The sequence below is a fragment of the Chiloscyllium plagiosum genome, unplaced genomic scaffold, assembly GCF_037043375.1.
Source record: "Chiloscyllium plagiosum isolate Xiang-an unplaced genomic scaffold, Cpla_swu_hap1 HiC_scaffold_17, whole genome shotgun sequence".
NCBI classification, from domain to species: Eukaryota; Metazoa; Chordata; class Chondrichthyes; order Orectolobiformes; family Hemiscylliidae; genus Chiloscyllium; species Chiloscyllium plagiosum.
In genome coordinates, this window is record NW_028270155.1 from 46,546,800 (window position 1) to 46,570,944 (window position 24,145).

A 24,145-nucleotide genomic window follows, 5' to 3' on the forward strand; every position below is an offset into this window, starting at 1 on the left:
GATGACACAAAGGTTAGTAGAGTGGCAGATGGAGTTCAGCCTGGAAAAGTGTGAAGTGATTCATTGGGGAAAGTCAAATTTGAATGCAGAATACAGGGGTAATGCAAGATTCTTGGCAGTATGGATTACAGAGGAATCTTGAGATCCATGTCCATAGATCCCTCAAAGTTGCCACCAAGTTGATAAAGTTGTAAAGAAGGCGTATAGTATATTGGCTTTCATTAGCAGGGGGATTGAGTTTAAGAGCCACGAGGTTATGCTGCAGCTCAATAGAACCCTGGTTAGACCATACCTGGAATATTGTGTTCAGTTCTGGTTTCCTCATTATAGGAAGGATGTGGAAGCTTTAGAGAGGGTGCAGAGGAGATTTACCAGGATGCTGCCTGGACTGGAGGGCATGTCTTATGAAGTAAGGTTGAGGGAACTAGGGCTTTTCTCATTGGACTGTAGAAAGATGAGATATGAATTGATAGAGTTGTACAAGATGAGAAGAGGCATAGATAGCGTGGATAGCCAGAGACTTTTTCCCAGGGCAGAAATAGTTATCACGAGGGGGCATAATTTTAAGGTGATTGGAGGATGGGTTAGGGGAGATGTCAGTGGTAGGTTCTTATCACAGAGAGTAGTGGGTGCGTGGAATGCACTGCCAGCAGTGGTGGTAGAGTCAGATACATGAGGGACATTTAAGCAACTCTTGGATAGGCACATGGAAGTTAGTACAATGTAGGTTAATTTGATCTTAGAGTAGGCTAAACGGTCAGCACAACAGTGATGGCTGAAGGGCCTGTACTGTGCTGTACTGTTCTATGTATCTCGTGATCAGCAGTAGCAGAAGTGCTCTGCAGTGCTAGTATCTTGTGATATTCATGCTGCTGGTGCCATATTTAAACACTGGCTGTGCACCATTTCAAACACCAGAGCCAGGATCTGCCCTTCACAGTGCGTATCACTGAACACTTCCAAAGGAGATGGCTGAGAGAATGATGTTAGTGCCCCTCTTTGTCTGGAGGTTTTGGTGGACAACATTGTGGAGAGGACTGCTAGAGAAGACGACATCGCCTGACAAAATTATAAGGGGCATGTATAAATGGAAAGTTGGAGTCTTTTTCCTAGGGTAGAAATGCCAATTACATGGGGATGTAGATTTCAGGTAAAAGGAGACAAGTTTAAAGGTGACGTGAGAGGCAAATTTTTTACACAAAGGGTGTTAAATGCCTGGAATGTACTGCCAGAGGAGGTGGTAGAAACAGATACAATAGCATTTTTAAGAGGCATTTTGACTGATACATGAAAAGGCAGGGTTTAGAGGGATATGGACCATGTAGAGCAAAAAGGTTTTTAGTTTAGAAGGGTATTGTGTTGGCAGAGGCTGTTTGGGCCGAAGGGCCTGTTCCTGTGCTGTACTATTCTTTGTTCTTGCTTTGTTCGGGTAAGTGAGAACAGCTTCTCTCTGCTACCTCAGCTTCACTCTAACTCTGCCACTGCACATAACTCCACACCAAGGCTCATGGTCTACCATTCTGCACACAGCATTTATATACTCCATAGTTCTCACCAAACCTATCCCAGCAAACTACCGATCCTTCCTTCCCTTGGCACTTGCTATTCATACATCCAGGACACTTCATCACCTTTCCTCCATTTGCACCTGCATTATTAGGTTTCCCAGCCAGTTTCTTCTCACTCAATCCCTCCCTTTGTCTCATGGCTAGAAAATATGGCCTATAATAGGGCAGAGAGGGCAAAAAGGAGTCATTTACATCCTAATCCAAATGAGGAGACGATCCTTGAGCTTGTGGGAGAGGAGTAAGGCATCTCATGTGGGGATAGCGAGACCTCCATGTCTCAGCAAACACCTTAGATTCATTATATTGTGCTGTGCTGAGATCTCATTACCACCACTTGGAATGTATTTGTAATGTCCTCAAGCCTCTACTCACATTGTGCAAAGTATTTCCTCTCATCTTCTGCAGGCACTAGTGGCATTCTCCCCTAAGAGATAATCCAACCAGCCATTAGTTCCTCTTCTACCTTTGGAGGATGAAGCTACATGCCCCTCAGAGGAAACACCAACAGACAAAATACTTTGGCTTTGGGTACGGATTTGAACCAGATTAGAGTCAGGAGTACCTTCTGGTGAGCACATCATTGACCCATCTTCCCAGCTGGTTCAGGAAGAAATACCCCAGGCTGCTGGTACTTGAAGGACCTCCTAGAAACCAGTCACCTGCCCAGTCAAGGGCAGGAGAGGACCCCATGGTAATGGCCATTAAAAGTTTCAGGCAGCTGACCAGACAGTCATCGGAGCAGTGGGCAGTTTTGTCAGAGATACTCAGTGAAATGAAGGGGTCCACCAACATCATCAGTACCATGCTGGCTCCAGTACCCATGTACCTGGCTGTCTCCATGGACAGGTTGGTAGCTGATGTGGAAAGTTAGGTCCAGCAGAACACTCAGTTGCTGCTGGAATCACATGTGGAGCTACTCTCCATTGCTTTAGTTGTTGGTGCTGAGCAGCAAAAGCAGGGTGACAAGGGGAAAAGGAATCCCAATCTCACTCCAGGTGCCCCATCCTCTCAGGGAGACAAAATTAGTAACAGCGGGAGTTCAGGCCAAGGTGGGACTACAGAGCCCACATATCCTACGAAGAGGCAGGCATAGCTGGGGCCCATGCGGGTGCCCATGGCTACTCCTTTCGTTTGGAGGAAGTGGGAGGATTGGAAAGAGAAGTTGTTCAGGGTGAGGACCAGTTCAGTCAGTCGAAGGAGGGTGTCAGTGGAAGGCTACTGGTCAGTACGGCGGGAAAGGAAGAAGCGGAGGGCTTTGAGTCCTTCGTGATGGGGGATGGAGGTGTACAGGGACTGGATGTCCATGGTGAAAATAAGGCGTTGGAGACCGGGGAAGCAAAAATTATGGAGCAGGTGGAGGGCATGGGTGGTGTCCCGAACGTAGGTGGGGAGTTCTTGGACTAAGGGGGACAGGACGGTGTCAAGGTAGGCGGAGATGAGTTCGGTGGGGCAGGAGCAGGCGGAGACAATGGGTCGGCCGGGGCAGTCAGGTTTGTGGATTTTGGGCAGGAGGTAGAAGCGGGCGGTGCGGGGTTGTGGGACTATGAGGTTGGAGGCGGTGCATGGGAGATCCCCCGAGGTGATGAGGTTATGGACGGTCTGGGAGATGATGGTTTGGTGGTGGGAGGGTGGGGTCATGGTCAAGGGGGCAGTAGGAGGAGGTATCTGCGAGCTGGCGTTTGGCCTGCCTCTTCGTAGGATATGCGAAACAGTCCATCTTCCGCAACTACACTGGCCACACCCCCACACCTTTTCCTCCGCTACATCGATGATTGTATCGGCGCCGCCTCATGCTCCCACGAGGAGGTTGAACAGTTCATCCACTTCACCAACACCTTCCACCCCGACCTCAAATTCACCTGGACAGTCTCAGATTCCTTCCTCCCCTTCCTCGACTTTTCTATTTCTATCTCAGGCGACCGAATCAACATGGACATCTACTACAAACCGACCGACTCCCACAGCTACCTGGACTACACCTCCTCCCACCCTGCCCCCTGTAAAAACGCCATCCCATTCTCCCAATTCCTTTGTCTCCGCTGCATCTGCTCCCAGGAGGACCAGTTCCAAAAACGCACATCCCAGATAGCCTCCTTCTTCAAGGACCGCAATTTCCCCCCCGACGTGGTCGACAATGCCCTCCACCGCATCTCTTCCACTTCCCGCTCCTCCGCCCTTGAGCCCCGCCCCTCCAACTGCCACCAGGACAGAACCCCACTGGTCCTCACCTACCACCCCACCAATCTCCATGTACAGCGCATCATCCGCCGTCATTTCCGCCACCTCCAAACGGACCCCACCACCAAGGATATATTTCCCTCCCCTCCCCTATCAGCATTCTGTAAAGACCACTCCCTCCGTGACTCCCTCGTCAGATCCACACCCCCCACCAACCCAACCTCCACTTCCGGCACCTTCCCCTGCAACCGCAGGAGGTGCAAGACTTGCGCCCACACCTCCCCCCTCACCTCCCTCCAAGGCCCCAAAGGAAACTTCCATATCCGCCACAGATTCACCTGCACCTCCACACACATCATCTATTGCATCCTCTGCACCCGATGTGGCCTCCTCTATATTGGGGAGACAGGCCGCCTACTTGCAGAGCGTTTCAGAGAACACCTCTGGGACACCCGGACCAACCAACCCAACCACCCTGTAGCTCAACACTTCAACTCCCCCTCCCACTCCACCAAGGATATGCAGGTCTTTGGACTCCTCCATCGCCAGAAAACAACAACACGACGGTTGGAGGAAGAGCGCCTCATCTTCCGCCTAGGAACCCTCCAACCACAAGGGATGAACTCGGATTTCACCAGTTTCCTCATTTCCCCTCCCCCCACCTTGTCTCAGTCAAATCCATCGAATTCAGCACCGCCTTCCTAACCTGCAATCTTCTTCCTGACCTCTCCGCCCCCACCCCAATCTGACCTATCACCCTCACCTTGACCTCTTTCCACCTATCACATTCCCGACACCCCTCCCCCAAGTCCCTCCTCCCTACCTTTTATCTTAGCCTGCTGGACAAACTTTCCTCATTCCTGAAGAAGGGCTTATGCCCGAAACGTCGATTCTCCTGTTCCCTGGATGCTGCCTGACCTGCTGCGCTTCTCCAGCAACACATTTTCAACTTTGACTTTCAAGTCAGGATTCCTACTGTTTACTTTCTCACCAGTATCTAACAAAATAGCAGCCTTCATATAAATGAGGCAAGGTTTAGTATCAATGAGATGGTAACGCATGCAAATAGGTTCATTGCTGCTCCCTGGCAAGATTCTCATTTTGTCAGTATAACTTCAGTGGAAAATGGGACTTTCTATTATTTTCTCATTCTTGCTATGTTTTCCAGACTTTCTTACCATTGCCCACATTCATTCAGACACTTCAAAAGTGCCGTCATTGGTTTTTGTTTTGGCCTCTGTTTCGACTGTACATACATTATGGGCTGTATTCTACTACAGTGATGCTAAAACATGCAAATCAGATAGCAATTTCTGGTGATTAGATATATACAGTGGAAAAGCTGGAAGTTTTTTTGTTCACATTACAGTCCTCCAAAACCTTCCATGTTTCTATTTGTTGACTGAATAAAAACTATTTTATGGTATTTTCAACCAACTAGCTAAATTAGTGGTGATTTCTAGATTGATTTGATCAGTCCTAAAGTTAATTATTAAAGTTTGTTTTCAGATTAATATTTGCCATAATTTTAAATATCATGCAAAGTTACATTGATGAAAACAGTCTGTGAAAATTTAACAATTCCTTTGTTATGTATGAATGGTCATACATGCCAAACTTTCACTGATTGCTCAAAGACCTATAAAATCTGCTTCAGTTAAAATCTGCTTGCAATTTATTCAGATGAACCAAAAACAAGCTAAGGCTCTCACCTATGCAATTGGTGCGAAGCCATGCTTTTAATGTCAGAACACAATTTCTTCGTTTCATTCTTAGCTTAAACATCTTGTTTTTTTAAAAATTAAACGATTCTATGCTGTAAAATTTTAAATTCAGTGAATTAATTTTAGTCTTAAAACTTACAGCTAGACAGAGTATTGTGCTTACATTGTATGTTAAGTGGAGAAAAATGCTTACTTTTACCAGCTACGTCAGTGGATAATGATCACATCCATTGTGACAGAGTTTGTGCGAAGATTTGTAGCTCGGGTGCTCGTTGTTGTGGTTCTGTTCGCCGAGCTGGAAGTTTTTGTTGCAAATGTTTCGTCCTCTGGCTAGGCGACATCATCAGTGCTTGGGAGCCTCCTGCGAAGCGCTTCTTTGATGTTTCCTCCAGTGTTTATAGTGATCTGTCCCTGCCGCTTCCGGTTGTCAGTTTCAGCTGTCCGCTGTAGTGGTTGGTATATTGGGTCCAGGTCGATGTGTTTGTTGATGGAGTTTGTGAATGAATGCCATGCCTCTAGGAATTCCCTGGCTGTTCTCTGTCTGGCTTGCCCTATGATAGTAGTGTTGTCCCAGTCGAATTCATGTTGCTTGTTGTCTGCGTGTGTGGCTACTAAGGACAGCTGGTCGTGTCGTTTCGTGGCTAGTTGATGTTCATGTATGCGGATTGTTAGCTGTCTTCCTGTTTGTCCTATATAGTGTTTTGTGCAGTCCTTGAATGGTATTTTGTACACTACATTAGTTTTGCTCATGTTGGGTATCGGGTCCTTCGTTCTGGTGAGTTGTTGTCTGAGCGTGGCTGTTGTTTTGTGTGCCGTTATGAGTCCTAGGGGTCGCAGTAGTCTGGCTGTCAGTTCTGAGATGCTCCTGATGTATGGTAGTGTGGCTAGTCCTTTTGGTTGTGCACATGCAAGGACTGCACAAAACACTATATAGGACAAACAGGAAGACAGCTAACAATCCGCATACATGAACATCAACTAGCCACGAAACGACACGACCAGCTATCCTTAGTAGCCACACACGCAGACAACAAGCAACATGAATTCGACTGGGACAACACTACTATCATAGGGCAAGCCAGACAGAGAACAGCCAGGGAATTCCTAGAGGCATGGCATTCAGCCACAAACTCTACCAACAAACACATCGACCTGGACCCAATATACCAACCACTACAGCGGACAGCTGAAACTGACAACCGGAAGTGGCAGGGACAGACCACTATAAACACTGGAGGAAACATCAAAGAAGCGTTTCGCACGAGGCTCCCAAGCACTGATGATGTCGCCTAGCCAGGGGACGAAACGTTTGCAACAAAAACTTCCAGCTCGGCGAACAGAACCACAACATTGTGACAGAATTTGTAGGCAAGCCAAACCATAACTGAGAACATTTTTTTAAACTTTGATGTATTATTGGAAACAAAAAGAGTTTGAAATAATTATTTTTAAAATGATTTGGAGGTGCTGGTGTTGGACTGGGACGTACAAAGTTAAAAATCACACAACACTAGGTTATAGTCCAACAGGTTTATTTGGAAGCACTAGCTTTTGGAGCACTGCTCCTTCATCAGTTGATTGTGAAGTTAAAAATCATAAGATGCAGAATTTTTAGCAAAAGTTTACAGTGTGATGTAACTGAAACTAAATATTGAAAAAGACCTGGATTGTTTGTTAAGTCTCTCATCATTTAGAATGACCATGTTGGTTTCAGTTTTAAAAGATGAGAGACTTAACAAACAATCCAGGTCTTTTTCAATATATCATTTCAGTTACATCACGTTGGAAACTTTTGCTATAAATTCTGTCTCTTGCGATCTGATACTCCACAATCACCTGATGAAGGGGGAGCACTCTGAAAGGTAGTGCTTCCAAATAAACTATGTTCTGGTGTTGTGTGATTTTTAATATTTTTAAAATGTTAACCTAAATTGAAACAAAGAACATTATACTGGTGTAAACCCACACTTGAGCTCTTATTTAGGCTACAACTCACAAGCTGTCTCTATATTTGAACAAATACAAAAAAATTTCAAATATTAGTATTTTGGGGAATTGTATTTGTTCCATTTGGACAACAAAACAATGGCATGAATATCATGGTTGCAAGGAATTTGAGCTGCTACCAAGAGATGTGCAGCTTCCTAAAAATTTAGCAGGATGAACTTTAATCAGTTTTACCTCGAAGAGAGCTGTCTGGAATGACTATTTTAGAAAGCAAATATATTTAGGTTATTTTACAAGTGGATTGAACATTGTTAGTGTAATTAGACATTTTTGATTTTAAAATGTGCTTTATAGAATAAATGTATTAAAACTGAGCAGCTTTTTTTAAATGTTGATTTATAAAATGTAAATAATTTGATGTTTGCATCTTTCAGCCTCCGGGGAAATGACATTTCTGATCAAGGTGTCTCCAAACTGGTTGAGCGAGCTCTTGACAGCTGTAATTTGCAAAAGATTGCGTAAGAACAATGCTACCTGTTTCTCTTAACAAATACAATTAAGGATGTGCAATAAATGCTGACCTAGGCAGTGACAACCACATCCTGTGAAAGTTTTTTTTTAAATTAAAAAATGGTCCTAATATTTGCAACTATTAAAAGTCTCAAAAAGTTGTTATTGATTTTTAAATAATATGATAAGAAGCTCAGTGGTTAGCACTGCTGCCTCACAGCACCAGGGTCCTGGGTTCAATTCCAGCCTCAGGCGACTGTCAGTGTGGAGTTTGCACATTCTCCCCGTGTCTGCGTGGGTTTCCTCCGGGTGCTCCGGTTTCCTCCCACAGTCCACATATGTGCAGGTTAGGTTATTGGCCATGCTATATTGACCATAGTGCTAGGTGCATTAGTCAGAGGGAAATTGGTCTGGGTGGGTTACTCTTCGGAGGGTCGGTGTGGACTGGTTGAGCCGAAGGGCCTGTTTCCGCACTGTAGGAATCTAATCTAAATAAAGAAGTAAATGTAATAAAACAGAATGGAAGATGATAATGCACATGTAGTTTTGTTAATATTGATACTGCTAGCCTCATTCCCAGAGGTGCAGCCATCAGTAAAGAGCAGAGGGTGTAGACCTGGGGCAGGCCTGAAATTTGATGAACTGGAATATAACTTGTATCAAATTGGCTCTTTAAATTATCAGGATGAGCCACCTAGCTTTTTGTGTGCACTAAATGGCAAGACCAGTCAGAGCTACCGTGAGCCATTACGTTCTAAATGAAGTGGCAGTGCATTGTAAGGCAATTCAAGGCAGAGATGCTGTGGGAATCCACGTGAGCCAAAAGAGGAAGGGAGCCAGCACTTCCTTCACCATTTAATTCCCCAAAACAGCAACCAGTTCACCCTATCTGGTCCTGTAACCAGTACTGTCTAATGGTTGCATCTCTACTTATACCTCATTTCAACAGATTTCTGATTCAGGTGTTACATAAATTTTCATGAGATTTCGAGTATATTCTGGGGAAGTTAGATTACTGTTCAAATCTCTTTTTTTAAGGTTATTTCACAATAATTTGACTGATGCATGTGCCCAGGATTTTGCAAAGCTCCTGAAACACAAGAACAACTTTCTTGCATTAAGGTAAGACGGAAGTTACCAATAATGTTAACAAAAGAACCATTGAGACATTAGATGCTAAAATTCTGAAATTCTATTTGAAAGTCAGAGTTTAACTTTGATGAAACCAGAACAGAAATTGCTGAAGAAACTCAGGCAGGTTTCAGATTGCCAGGATTTTTGTTATGATGTTTCAGGCTGCTTTCAGATGTTTTATTTCCTAATGTTATTAAAGCCTAGGTCAAAGGAATTACTGGCAGTAAAACTTCGATTTGTTGGTATGTTGATACAAATTATGTTCCCTTTCCCTTTGCCACCATTATTGTCCTTGTTGCACAACATGTAAAAACATTGAAGGCTTAAAGAACAATTTTTTGAAAATTTGCTGACACCAATATCTCACTTCAGCTTATGTGGAGTTAGTGAATATGTTTAAAACATATCCAAATCCCTAAAGATTAAATGGGGTACCAGTTCATAAATATCCTGCACCTTTCTTTGAAAATTGACAACCCTTTTTAATTTGAAATTAAGCCCAAGAAAATGTGTGTTTAGAAATCCATTCCACGCCTCCCTTCACTGGAAGGTGAACATTTTGTAAAAGTGGCAGCTTTGCTTAGATTTCCTAAATTAAGAATTTTTACTCCTTCTCGATGTAGTCAACTATGGCACTTGAATTTTTGTTATCATAATTGCATCAAAAAATTGATGCAAAGAAATATTATGATAAGCAACAAAATATTTGGGATGTAAGTAGTCGATCTGAGGGAATGTCTTAAAGGAGGAAAATAGAAGCGCAGAGAGGGAACAGGTGTAGAAAATAGACAAGGCAGCTAATGCTGGCCTTCATGTCTAAAGTGCTGGAGTGTAGGGATTCACATCTTATATTGTAGTTTTACAAAACTCTTGTTAGACCCCACTGTGGGGCGGTATGGTGGCTCTATGGTTAGCACTGCTGCCTTGGAGCACCAGGGAGCAGGGTTCGATTCCCAGCTTGGGTAATTGTGGAGTTTGCACATTCTCCCAGTGTCTGTGTGGGTTTCCTACCACTGTCCAAAGATGTGCAGGTCAGGTGAATTGGCCATGCTAAATTGCCCATAGTGCGAGGTGCATTAGTCAGGGGTAAATGTGGGGAAATGAGTTTGGATGGGTTACTGTTCGAAGGGTCGGTGTAGACTTGTTGGGCTGAAGGGCCTGTTTCCATGCTGTAGGGAATCTAATCTAATTTGAGGTTCCTAACTCAACAAATAAAGGAGTAGCTGTAAAACATTTGTGTTGTTGTTTCTCAACGAAAAATTGTCCCAATGACAGCTGAGCCTCACAGGTCAGTATTGTCCCCACAGCTCAGGAATACCTTCTGTGGTTTCCCCTTCTTCAGCCCTGTAAACTCCTTGAGCTCTGAAACTTTCTGAGATACCTGCCCTTCTCGAATTTTGGCCTCGTCTGCATTCCTGATTTTAATCTGGAGACATTCAACTTCCTAACCTTTGGAATTCCCTCTCTAAGAAGAATCATAGGAGCAGGAATAGGCCATTCAGCCCCTTAAGCCTGCTTCACCATTCATTAAGGTCATGGCTGATCTAGGGTCTAACTCCTTGAGCCCATATCCCTTGATACCCTTGCTTAATAAAACGTTGTCTATCTCAGACTTAAATTTAACAATTGAATTGAGAAAGAGAGTTCCACACCTCCACTACCCTTTGAGTGTAGAAGTGCTTTCTAACATGTCTCCAGGACAAAACTTCTTAGACTCTGCTGCCTGGTTCTAGCATCTTCTACCAGTGGAAATAGTTTATCTTTATCTACCCCGTCTTTCCCTATTAATATCCTGAAGACCTCAATTAGATCATCCCGTAACCTTCTAAATTCTACATAATAAAGGCTGAATTTGTCTAACCTTTCGTCATAACTTAACTCCTGATGTCCAAGTATCATCCCTGTAAACCTGTGTTAAACTCCCTCCAGGGTCAAATCATCCTGCTGAGGTGTGGCACCCAAATCTGCTCAGAGTGGGGTCTAACAAGAGTTTTGTAAAACTACAACATAGGATGTGAATCCCTACACTAGGCCAGCATTACCCGCCTTGACTATATTTTACACCTGTTCCCTCTCTGCGTTTCTACTTTCTTCCTTTAAGACATTCCCTCAGACCTACTACTTACATCAATTATTTGGTTGCTCTGCCTAATATCTCTGCATTAAATTTTTTCTGATAATGTTCTTGGAAAGATTTTTTGGGAGGATTTCCTGTGTTTAAAATGCAATATAAATGCAAGTTGATGCTTGTGCTGCACTTTGGGTTTGAGGCAATGTGGATGGATTGCAAACTCAGATGTCTGAATCACGGTGTTCAGGAAATTAGGAATCGCTGAAGGTCCTCTTGTTGAAGTGTAGGGTTGGTGTTTATAAGTGACCCTGGGATCTCTCCGCTGAATATGTGGAACTTAGTAAAGGATTTTTGTAAAGCCTTTGTGGCCCACGCACCAGCTTCAGCTTTTGTGAAGAATTCACATTTGTTTGGGATTAACTAATTTATAAACCAAGAGTTAATTTAAGTTCTATTTTGAAAAGATGAACTATGTTTTTATGCCACATCTCCTGATTTTTGTCTCATGGGATGATGGGTTTGGTTATTGCTTTTTGGCTGCCTTAGGAGCTTTAGGTGGTAAAATCAAATTTTTGAATTAGGAAAGGTCTGGGTGCTTTTCAAAGTGGAGCAACTATGGGCAATTCCTTTACAGTTTCTGATGATAATAAGCATTCTGAGAGGTGCTTTTATGGCAGTAATCATCGTTTAATATTCCCAGGCTTGGCAACAACCACTTAACTGCTGTTGGGGCAGAGGTGCTGGCAGAAGGTTTAAAACAGAACAACTCCATCCAATATTTAGGGTATGTAGCTGTTATTTTCATTGTTCTGCATATCATGTGTTGAGGTTGAATATTGTACACATTTCAGGCACGTAGGGTAGAAAGGCCCATTAAAATTCTTAATTGAGAACAATTGCTTGTCTGACGGGCTTGGCACATTGTGATCATTCTACTCCAAAAGGTGCTGTCATAAGCTGGAAATTGATTCTAATATCAGAAATTCATCACATACTATATTCTGGAGGTAACTTTTAACATCAATGAAAAGTAAAATTTGACAGGTGTGAAATAGATATCCCAGCCAGTCATAGAGTCACAGAGATGTACAGCATAGAAACAGACCATTCGGTCCAAACCGTCCATGCTGACCACATATCCCAACCCAATGTAGTCCCACCTGCCAGCACCCGGCCCATATCCCTCCAAACCCTTCCTATTCATATACCCATCCAGATGCCTTTTAACTGTTGCAATTGTACCAGCCTCCACCACTTCTTCTGGCAGCTCATTCCATACACGTACCACCCTCTGTGTGAAAGAGTTGCCCCCTAGGTCTCTTTTATATCTTTCCCCTCTCACCCTAAACCTATGCCGTCTAGTTCTGGACTCCACGAACCCAGGGAAAAGACTTTGCCTATTTATCCTATCCATGCTGCTCATGATTTTGTAAACCTCTATAAGGTCAACCCTCAACCTCCGACGCTCCAGGGAAAACAGCCCCAGCCTGTTCAGTGTCTCCCTATAGCTCAAATCCTCCAACCCTGGCAACATCCTTGTAAATCTTTTCTGAACCCTTTCAAGTTTCACAACATCTTTCCGATTGGAAGGAGACCAGAATTGCACGCAATATTCCAACAGTGGCCTAACCAATGTCCTGTACAGCCACAACATGACCTCCCAATTCCTGTACTCAATACTCTGACCAATAAAAGAAAGCATACCAAACGCTTTTATCACTGTCCTATCTATTCTCGACTACACTTTCAAGGAGCTATGAACCTGCACTTAAGGTCTCTTAGTTCAGCAACACTCCCTAGGACCTTACCATTAAGTGTATAAGTCCTGCTAAGATTTGCTTTCCCAAACTGCAGCACCTCACATTTATCTGAATTAAACTCCATCTGCCACTTCTCAGCCCATTGGGCCATCTGGTCCAGATCCTGTTGTAATCTGAGGTAACCCTCTTCACTGTCCACTACACCTCCAATTTTGGTGTAATCTGCAGACTTACTAACTGTACCTCTTACGTTCGCATACAAATCATTTATATAAATGACAAAAAGTAGAGGGCCCAGCACCGATCCTTGCGGCACTCCACTGGTCACAGGCCTCCAGTCTGAAAAACAATCCTCCACCACCACCCTCTGTTTTCTATCTTTGAGCCAGTTCTGTATCCAAATGGCTAGTTCTCCCTGTATTCCGTGAGATCTAACCTTGCTAACCAGTCTCGCATGGGGAACCTTGTCGAACGGCTTACTGATGTCCATATAGATCACATCTACCACTCTGCCCATATCAATCCTCTTTGTTACTTCTTCAAAAAACTCAATCAAGTTTGTGAGTCGTGATTTCCCATGCACAAAGCCATGTTGACTATCCCTAATCAGTCCTTGCCTTTCCATCCTGTCCCTCAGGATTCCCTCCAACAACTTGCCCACCACCGATGTTTGGCTCATTTGCCTATAGTTCGCTGGCTTGTTCTTACCACCCTTCTTAAACAGTGGCACCACATTAGCCAACCTCCAGTCTTCTGGCACCTCACCTGTGACTATCGATTATACAAATCACTTCCCACCAAGTACATTAGATTACAATGACCTCTGTTTCACTAGTATATACCCCCATAATGTTTTGCATTGTGACCACAGAGTCATTTGTCTTTTATTTTGAGATACATAAAATGTTTACTTTAATGGTTATCCAGACTTTGGGGAAATAAAGTTGGAGGTGCTGGTACTTGTGCTTTGGCAGCAGCTCTTGAGAATAACACAAGCTTGTTATGGCTAAGGTAAGGATACTGGGGTTGTAATGCCCCTGGCAAAATTTCTTGATCCTAATGTCATTATTAAAGCCCTGTTGTGTTCAGATAAATATTTCAAAGGATTCTTTCTCACTGTTAGTCTTGTAGGTAACAACGTTGATAGCCATGGTGCCAAGGCTTTGGCTTTAATGCTGAAGAAGAACACTGTCCTAGAGGAGCTCTGGTAAGTGTCTTTATGATGTTTTCATGGGAAACTGACTAAATATATTTGGAGTCAGTTCGTTCTGGGGTGGGATTAATCATGAATCTGATTGTCATATGAACTTGCTATTCTTTATCTTGGTTATTGATACTTGGGATTCTGCAATTCTTTCAAAAATACATTGTCCTTTTTGATTGGTTTATTCGCTAATCAAAGTACAAATTCCCTTGCAGATAAGCAGAGCAGGAATGTGAACACATGGCTGAAGGAATGTTATGAGAAAGAGGTTTTCCCATTTCAGGTGTTACTAGAATCAATGCTACGGTGCACAGTAAAATTCTCCAAGCATAGACTGGGAAATTCTGCAACACTTTTTTATTCAGACTAATTTTCATTGTTAATGCTCAGGGACCTGCAATCTCTTCCCTTGCCTCCCACAGCAGCCTTGGATACAGCTTATCTGGCCTTGGGGACTTTTTCATTTTAAGCCCCATAAACTGCTAATATCTTCTCTCCCACAATGCTAATTTGCTCAACTATATCACAGTCCTCCTCCCTGATTTTTACACCTACATTCTCCTTCTCTATTGTGAATACAGATGCAATGTACTGATGTAAATCCTTAGCTATGTCTTCCGGCTCCATACACAAATTTCTAACTTTGGCTCCTAATGGTCCATACTCTTTCCCTCATTATCCTCTTACCCTTAATATACTTCCAAAATGCCTTTGGAATTTTCCTTTACTTTACTCTCCAGTATTATTTCACGTCCCCTCTTTACTCTCCTAATTTCTTCTGTGAGTAATTTTCTTTTGTACTTTTCTAAGACTTGCCCTGTTTCAGCCCTCAGTATCTGTCAAAAGTTCTCCTTTTTTGTCTGGATCCAATTCAAGGTTCTGTGGACCTATTGGCTCGACCTTTCTCCTTTATATGAACATGTTGACCCTGAATGCTCACAATTTCTTTTTGACTTAGTCTCACTACCGTGAGACTGTCCTATAAATAGCTGCTCCCAGTCCATTTTGGCCAGACCCTGTCTTATCATATTAAAATCATCCTTCTGCCAATTCAGGATCTTTACTTCAGGTCCATCATTGTCCTTTTCCATAACTGCTTTAAATCTTACTGCATTATGGTCACTATAACCGAAATATTCCCTCACTGACACTTCGACTACTTACCTGGCTTCATTCTCTAAAATTAGATCCACTGCCCCCTTTCTTCAAGTTCCTTCTACGTGCTGGCTAAAAGAGGTCTCCAGGATACATTTTTAAAAATTCACCCAATCTGAGCCTTTCATATTCTTGTCTTTGAGAGTTAATATTGGAGAAGTTGAGGTCCCTGACAATTATTAGCCAATTACTTTTACACTTCTCTGAGATTTCACTACATATCTGTTCTTCTATCTTGCCCTCATTATTTGAGGATTTTTAAAATTCACTTATGGGATGAGGACATCACTAGCCAGGCCAGCATTTATTACCCATCCCTAAATGCCTAGAAGGCAGTTAAGAGTCACCCAATTGCTGTGGGTCTGGAGCCACAAGTAGACCAGACAAGGGTGGCAGTTTCCTTCCATAAAGGGCATTAGCAAACCAGATGATTTTTTCTGTTAGTCAATAACGGATTCATGGTTATCTTTTGACTCTTAATTCCAGATGTTTATTGAATTTAAATTCCACCATCTGCCATTGTAGGATTCAAATCCCCAGGACATTACCTGGGTCTCCGGATTAACAGCCAAGTAATAATACCACTAGGCCATTGCCTCCCTGCCATCTATAGAACATTCCCAATAATGTGAATGCCCTCTTTTTGTTTTGAAGTTCACCCATACGGCCTAATTTGAGGAACAAAGTTATCACCCCTTCTTACTGAGGTAATTCAGTCCTTAATCAATATTGTGACACCACCTTCTCTTTATACAGTCCTGTTATGCAGTCACTCTCTCACATGACAATTCTATACCGTGGAATATTGATCTGCCGAACCTGCCTCTCCCTCAACCATATCTCCATGATTACAATGATGTCATATCCTCATGTATTAATCAACACTCTCAACTCATCTGCCTTACTCATAAGACTTCTTGCATTAAAAAAAATGCCGTCCAACCTTGCCACTCCCTTGTGCTGTAACTCAACTCTCTTCCAAACTGACTTGGTTTTTCCTTGTGGGGGTCAGTTAGTTCAGTTGGCTCGATATAGAGTTTATGTTATAGAGTGTTGCCAACAGTGCAGGTTCAATTTCCACACCAGCTGAGATTCCCTTGTAGGTCCCATGCTCTTAACCTTACCTCTCACCTAAGACGTGGTGTCCCTCAGTTTAAGCTCACCACTAACCATCTCTGTTCAGTTTCTGTAATTCTACCTCATAATTTAACTTTTGCAACCCAGGTAACATTCTGATCAATCAATGTTGTATTCTCTCCAAAGCCAATTGCTCATTCCTAAAGTGTGGAGCCTAGAACTGCTGGAAGTACTTGGTGTGCTCTCACTCAGACTTTGTATTGATTGAAGCAAAGCTTCCAAATTCTTGTATTTGAATCCCCCAGATGTAAATGCCAGCATTCTATTAGCCTTTGCATTCATTTTCTGCACTGATCTCAATATTTTGCTGTTTTTATATTTACCACAAATGACTTTGGACTGCCAGTATTTTTACTTTACATCTTTCAGAAAATACTCTGTTCTATTCTTTTTAGGTCCATTTTGGTTGATCCCACATTAACTAAATTTTATTCCATTTGTCAGCGAAAACTAAGAGAAGACAAGCTGTTCATATATTTTTGTATCTTTTTGTTTCCATTACAGTTCTGCCATCTTTCTATTTCAGGACATCATCCCCTTTCTGTCTATGTCATGAGTATATATGTGAGCCATGATGTCTGAATGTTTGCCATTCTCCTTCAGAATTCTTTCGACCATATTTTGACATCCCTGACCCTGGCCCCAGGGAGGAAACATTCCATCCTGGACTCATGTCTGTGGCCACAGAAAAATCTATGTCCCTCACCATTGGATTTCCTACAACTGTTGCCCTTCCTCCACTAAGTGGTAAATGAAGGCACTGGTGGAACATCTAAAAGACATTTGGAAAGGTACATGATTAGGAAAGGTTTAGAGGGATATGGGCCAAATGCAGGTAAAGTGGGACGGGTTTAGTTTGTGAAACTTGGTTGGCATGGAAGAGTTGTACTGAACGGTCTGTTTCCATGCTGTATGACTCTACAACGGTACAATACTTCCTGCAGATGTGGTCACCCAGGCTGCCGGGAGCATCCAAGACATCCCACATACTGCAATCTGAACTTGGGACTGAGCTACACATGAGACTGAGCTTTCCTGCCATACTTTTCCTAAAAATACTTTAACCCTAAACTTAATCAACGTAGAAAATGAAGTAAGTTTCTTTTCTTTAAAAGAGTTTGAATGTTTCCCTTTTGTTAATTCAGATTTGAAGTGGAGAATAAACAGCTCTTGCTCACTGCTTACCAATCTGCCCTCTGCTTTGTGCCAATGTCACTTTCACAATGACCGTGCAGTGACCACTCCTACCGATATTGTCATGTATGGATGCATCTGTGATGGTAGAGCAAGTAGATGAGGATGAGTTCCAGAAAATCCTACCACAACCTGACACAGATTCAGTCTATCAGCTACGCCCATAGGACTCAGTCAGATTGGTCAATCGCCATTCTTGGTAATGGATATTGAAGTTTCCCACCCAGAGTCTATTCTGTGACTTGCTGCTCTTGGCATTTCCTCTAAGTAGTGCTCAGTGTTGAGGAGCACTGATTCTTCTTTCAAGGTGGGGAGGCAGGAGGTGGTAATCAGCGAGAGATTTCTTTGCCAAAGTTTGACTTGATGCCATGAATCTTTATGGGTTTTATAGTCAATATTGACAACTCCTGGAGAACCTTTTTATGACTGTGCTATGTTTGACAGCTCTGTGGGACAGGACACATCTAGGACCGGTGACAGTGGCGTCTGAGCTATTGTAAGATATAATCCTGTGAGTATGTCTATGTCATGTTGTTGTTTGACTCAGCTATGAGATAGCTCTCCTAATTTTGGCCCAAGCCCCCGGATGTTAGTAAGGAGGACTTTTCCAGGTCAACAAGGCTGGGTTTGTAGTTGTTGTTTCCACTGCCTAGATCAATGCGAGGTGGTCCATTCATTTACTTCCTTTATTTAAACATCCTAGTGGCTTGGTACAACTGAATGGCTTGCTAGGTCATTTCAATGTGTCTCTCACACATTGCTGTTGGTCGGGAGTCAAGTTGGATGCTGAGTTAACTAGCAGCCTTTGAGTTGTATAATGATGAATTGGAAGACCTGAATTAACATTGATCAATGTGGAGGATTGTGAAAGGAAATTTTGGTTGTTTGGATGTCTGTTTTGTGTTAACAGCATGGGAAGGTGATAGAAATAGATTACACATGCAATTGTCCTTGCTGACTCTAAATGAGCTTGATAATTATGAGGTATGCTACACAGCAACAAGTGCTGCTGTTGACGCACTGACTGTACTTTTCCCTCAGAATTGTCTGAAGAGAGTCTGTGAGTTTCTTTGTTCAGCTAATCCAAATCACAATGCTTGGTGATGTTGTGTAAAGTACAGCACTCCAGCATTCTGGAGACCTTGGATGGTGTGCATCAAAAGATACCTTTCTATCTGTCCAGGCTCCTGAAGCAGGTCTTTAACATGTTTGCTCAATGAAACATCTCATCATCTGGCTTTCATTATGTCACTCCTGGGTGTGATTGCTTGGGTCCCTTATGGGTACTACCAGTCATGTTTTAAATGGGTATCTATTGTTTTTGAAAACCAGCCAGTGTGTCTGCTTTGATGTACAAATAAATTAAGATAGTTCAGAATGAAAATATCATGGAGTCCAAACTCACTTGGAATATTGCATAAAGATCTTTTAGTGATTGCACACCAGCTGCTGATAGCTCTTCAGGAGAAAAGTAATCAGTCTGTGAGCAGGAGACTCATAGAGTCAGTGTCAGAGAGCATGGAAACAGACCTGTCAGTCCAACCAGTCCATGCTGAACATAATCCTAACATAAACTAGTCCCACCTGCCTGCTCCTGGCCCATATCCCTCTAAACCTGTCCTATTCATAAGTTATCCAAATGTCTTTTAAACATTGTAATTATACCTACATCTACCACTTCCTCAGGAAGTTCATTCCACATGCTAACCACCTTCTGTGTGGCACAGTGAGGCACAGTGGTTAGCACTGCTGCCTCACAGCGCCAGAGACCCGGGTTCAATTCCCGACTCAGGCGACTGACTGTGTGGAGTTTGCACATTCTCCCCGTGTCTGCGTGGGTTTCCTCCGGGTGCTCCGGTTTCCTCCCACAGTTCAAAGATGTGCAGGTCAGGTGAATTGGCCATACTAAATTGCCCGTAGTGTTAGGTAAAGGGGTAAATGTATGGGAATTGGTGGGTCGGTGTGGACTTGTTGGGCCGAAGGGCCTGTTTCCACACTGTAAGTAATCTAATCTAATCTAATCTAAAAACACCTGCCACTCATGTCTTTTTTAAAATCTCTCTCCTCTCGTCTTAAAAATGTGCATCCTAATCTTGAAATCCCCCATCCTAGGGAAAAGACAACTAATATTAACTCTATCTATACCTGTCATTACTTTATAAACTTTTCAGATTGCTTCTCAACTTCCTATGCTCCAGTGAAAAAGTCCTAGCCTATCCAGCCTTTCTTTATAACTCAAACTTTCCATACCCGGCAACATCTTGGTAAATCTCTTCTGAATCCACTCCAGCTTAATAATATCCTTCCTATAATTGAGTGACCAGAACTGGACACAGTATTCCAAAAGGGGCCTCACTAATGTCCTGTACAACCTCAACATGACTTCCCAATTTCTATATTCAATGTGTTGAACAATAGAGGCAAGCATGCCAAAAGCCTTTTTAACCACTGCCTCTATATGTGACGCAAACTTCAAAGAGTTATGCATTTGCATCCCTCTGATCTACAACACTACTCAAGCCCTACTATTAATTGTATAAGCCCTACCCTTGTTTGTTCCAACTCCTGCTGGCTTTGGTCAACTTATTTCTCATTTGAGGTCAGGTGTAACACACAGAAATAGGTATAGGCTAGTCAGCTCCTTGACCCTCTTATGCAATCGGTGCAATTGTTGCTAATCTGTGAATTAATTCCATATATATGTATTTCGTCAATATCACTGAATATTTAAGGTAACAAAAATCTGTCAACCTCAGATCTGAATTTAATGATTAATCTCATATCAACTTTCATTTGTGTTCAGAGTTATTCCCCAATATTACTCTTGAAAGTTCTGAATCCAATTTGTAACATATGCCCCACAATCCCAGGCTCCCATCTAATGAACATAGTTTATCTCTATCTACCATTTAACTTCATTTGCCCAATCTGTTGTTCTTAATATCAAAAACATATTTGGTAAAATTAGCCCTTAATTTCTAAGTTCCAGGGGATACACACCTAGTTTCTGTAATTCTACCTCATAATTTAACTTTTGCAACCCAGGTAACATTCTGATCAATCAATGTTGTATTCTCTCCAAAGCCAATTGCTCATTCCTAAAGTGTGGAGCCTAGAACTGCTGGAAGTACTTTGTGTGCTCTCACTCAGACTTTGTATTGATTGAAGCAAAGCTTCCAAATTCTTGTATTTGAATCCCCCAGATGTAAATGCCAGCATTCTATTAGCCTTTGCATTCATTTTCTGCACTGATCTCAATATTTTGCTGTTTTTATATTTACCACAAATGACTTTGGACTACCAGTATTTTTACTTTACATCTTTCAGAAAATACTCTGTTCTATTCTTTTTAGGTCCATTTTGGTTGATCCCACATTAACTAAATTTTATTCCATTTGTCAGCGAATACTAAGAGAAGACAAGCTGTTCATATATTTTTGTATCTTTTTGTTTCCATTACAGTTCTGCCATCTTTCTGTCATTGTCAAAATTGGAAACTTTGCTTTGAATCCTAAGTCATTAATTATAGCATTTGAGACTCCAACAAAGATCCTTGAGGGTCACTACCAATCACCATCAATCTTGGCGATTGGAATACCTGTCCATTTCCCTCGTCTCTGACTCCTCTTCCTTAACTAATTTCCTAACCAAGTCAATAATTTCCCATGATTCCATGGATATAGATTAACATGTTTTGTGAAGTTTTCAAATATTTTCTGGAAGTCCAAACCAAAAACATCCATGGGCATAGTCGCCTTTTCAAAACATTATAGGAGTTGTCAGGTATGACCTACTCTTGAATTTGAATTTGAATTGAATTTATTGTCACGTGTACCAAGGCACAGTGAAAAGCTTTGTCTTGCAAGCAATATTGGCAGATGACAGAGTTAAGTAGCATAGATAAGTAAATAATAGGTAAACAGCGGCAAAAACAAAAACACAGGTACAGGCGAATGTTAAGAGTTTGTGAGTCCATTCAGTATTCCAACAACAGTAGGGTAGAAACTGTTTCAATACTGGCTGGTGTGTGTGTTCAGGCTTCTGTACCTTCTCCCCGATAGTAGAGGTTGTAGAAAAACATTGCCAGGGTGGGATGGATCTTTGAGAATGCTGGCGGCCTCTCCTTGACAGTGGGCCTGGTAGATGGATTCTATAGATGGGAGGTTGGCCTTTGTGATTGTCTGGGCCAAGTTCACCACTCTGTGTAACCGTTTCCGATTTTGAATAGTGCAGTTGCCAAACCAGGTAGTGATACATCCAGACAGAATGCTCTCGATGGCGCACCTGTAAAAGTTGGCAAGGATATTCGCCGTCATGCCAAATTTCCCCAGCTGCCAGAGGAAGAAGACACGTTGTTGGGCCTTTGTAACCAGTGCATCCACATGAAGAGTCCAAGAAAGCTTGTTGTGGATGACCACTCCCAGGAGATTGACACTCTCCACTCATTCCAGCTTTGTGCTGTTAATGCGTAGGGGGGGCATGAGTAACATCCCGCCAAAAGTCAATAATGAGTTCCTTGGTTTTGCTGGCATTGAAAACTAGGTTGTTCTTAGTGCACCATTTTTCCAGGTCTTCCACCTCCCATCTGTAGTCTGTTTCGTCACCATCTGAGATTCGACCGACTATGGTGCTGTCATCAGCGAACTTGTAAATGGCATTAGTCTGGTATTTGGCGACGCAGTCATGGGTATACAGCGAGTACAGTAGGGGGCTGAGTACGCACCCCGGGGGGGGCTCCAGTGTTGAGTGTTAGTGAGGATGAAATATCATCCCCAGTCTTCACTGATTGTGGCCTGTGGATCAGGAAATTGAGGATCCAGTTGCAGAGAGTGGGGCTTAGTCTGAGATCACTAAGTTTAGTAATCAGTCTCGAGGGGATAATAGTGTTGAAGGCTGAACTGTAGTCAATGAGTAGGATTCTTATGTAGCTGTTCTTGGTGACAGTATGTTTTAGGGAGGAGTGAGGGGCAAGTGATATGGCATCTGACGTGGATCTGTTGGTCTGATAGGCAAATTGGAGTGGGTCAAGAGTAGTGTGGAGGCTGGAGTTGATTAATGTCATGACCAGCCTTTCAAAGCACTTCATGACCACTGAAATTAGGGCCACTGGGCGGTAATCATTGAGACATGCTGCATGAGCCTTCTGAGTCACAGGGATGATGCTGGCCCACTTGAAACAGGCATGGACAGTGGCCTACTGAAGGGAGAGGTGGAAGATGTCCGAGAAGACCTCTGCCAGTTGATCTATGCATGCTCTGAGTACACGGCCTGGTATTCCGTCTGGTCCCATCACTTTCCTTGGATTCACATGAAGGAAAACTGACCTGAACTCTGATGCAGTGACTGTTGGGATACATTGATCAGGACTTGTTGGAATAGATGTTACCTCTCTGCCAAAATCTGCTCAAAGCGAGCATAGAAGGCGTTGAGATGATCTGTCAGGGATGTGTCATCTGTTATCTTGCACTGTCTCCTTTTAGAACCTGTGATGTCATTCAGTTCTTGCCATAGTCGCCGGGTGTCTGTCTGGTTCTCTACTTGAATTGGTATTGGTCCTTGGCTGTCTTAATGGCTCTGCGAATGTCATACTTGGATTCTTTATATTTGAGTGGGTCTCCTGATCTGAAGGCCTGATGCCTGGTTTTTAGCAGGTTCTGTATGTCCTGATTCATTCAGAGTTTCCATTCGGGGAACACCTGAATTGACTTCCTCGGTATGTAGTCCTCCACACACTTGCTGATAAAGTCTGTGATGGTGGTGGCAGACCCGTCCAAGGTACCTGCAGACTGTTTGAACATGGCCCAATCAGCTGATTGTGAATCCTTTATAAATCCCTGTTGGCTCTCCCTGAGCTGCAGAAAATTTCCAAGACATCCAGTCATGCCTTTTTTTACTTATGGATTCTAGCAATTTCTTGACAACCGAGATTAGGCTGCATGGCTGATTTTACTTTCTCCAGAAGACTATAACACGTGGGAGCAGAAGTTGCAATTTGGCCCATCCAAACTGCTGTGCCATTTAATGGGATTATGGTGAATCTGATAATACTCAACTCGATTTTCCTGTCTTATCCCAATTATCCTGATTCTTCTAAACTCCAAAGAGCACAAGCCAAACTACTCAACGTTTCATCATTGGATAATCCTTCCATAGCTGGAAACAACTTAGTGAACCATCTCTGAATTGCCTCCAAAATTAGTATATCTTTGCTTAGATAAAGGGACTAAAACCCTTTGCTTACAGTATTCCAGCTGTGGTATGATTAGTACCTGATCTAATTTTAACACAACTTGATGACAGGGATCACAAAGTACCTAGTGCCCAATCAAACTGAGAGCTATACAAATCAGAGAATACTTATCATTCTCTCATCACTGACTTCAGCCCTCTTCCTGAAGTCTCAGTGGGGACAGTACAGCTTGAGGAAGCAGGGAGATCTGAAGGTGAAAGTGAGTGGAGAGAGAGAGAGAGAGAGAGAGAGGTGCTAGCAAGCACTAGAAATGAGGTGAGTGGGCCGAGCATGGTGAAGGTTGCAAAGAGGTGGCTTTGGGAACAGAATATGC

General features: G+C 42.8%; 1 protein-coding gene across 5 annotated transcripts in view; it reads left to right on the top strand.

The window, feature by feature from the left end:
• The window catches only part of nod2 (nucleotide-binding oligomerization domain containing 2), a 79,899-nt gene that overhangs the window by 46,124 nt on the left and 9,630 nt on the right, over positions 1-24,145 (top strand). For 3 of the 5 annotated variants that reach the window (XM_087995897.1, XM_043706962.2, XM_043706961.2), the window contains exons 5-9: positions 7,852-7,935; positions 8,966-9,049; positions 11,833-11,916; positions 13,820-13,903; positions 14,016-14,099. In XM_087995897.1, the coding sequence (XP_087852023.1) occupies positions 7,852-7,935; positions 8,966-9,049; positions 11,833-11,916; positions 13,820-13,903; positions 14,016-14,099 (420 nt within the window). Of the gene's footprint in view, positions 1-7,851; positions 7,936-8,965; positions 9,050-11,832; positions 11,917-13,819; positions 13,904-14,015; positions 14,100-17,332; positions 17,482-18,026; positions 18,094-24,145 lie in introns of all 5 variants that reach the window. The other 2 variants (XR_006314121.2, XM_043706964.2) reach the window with 2 other exon arrangements.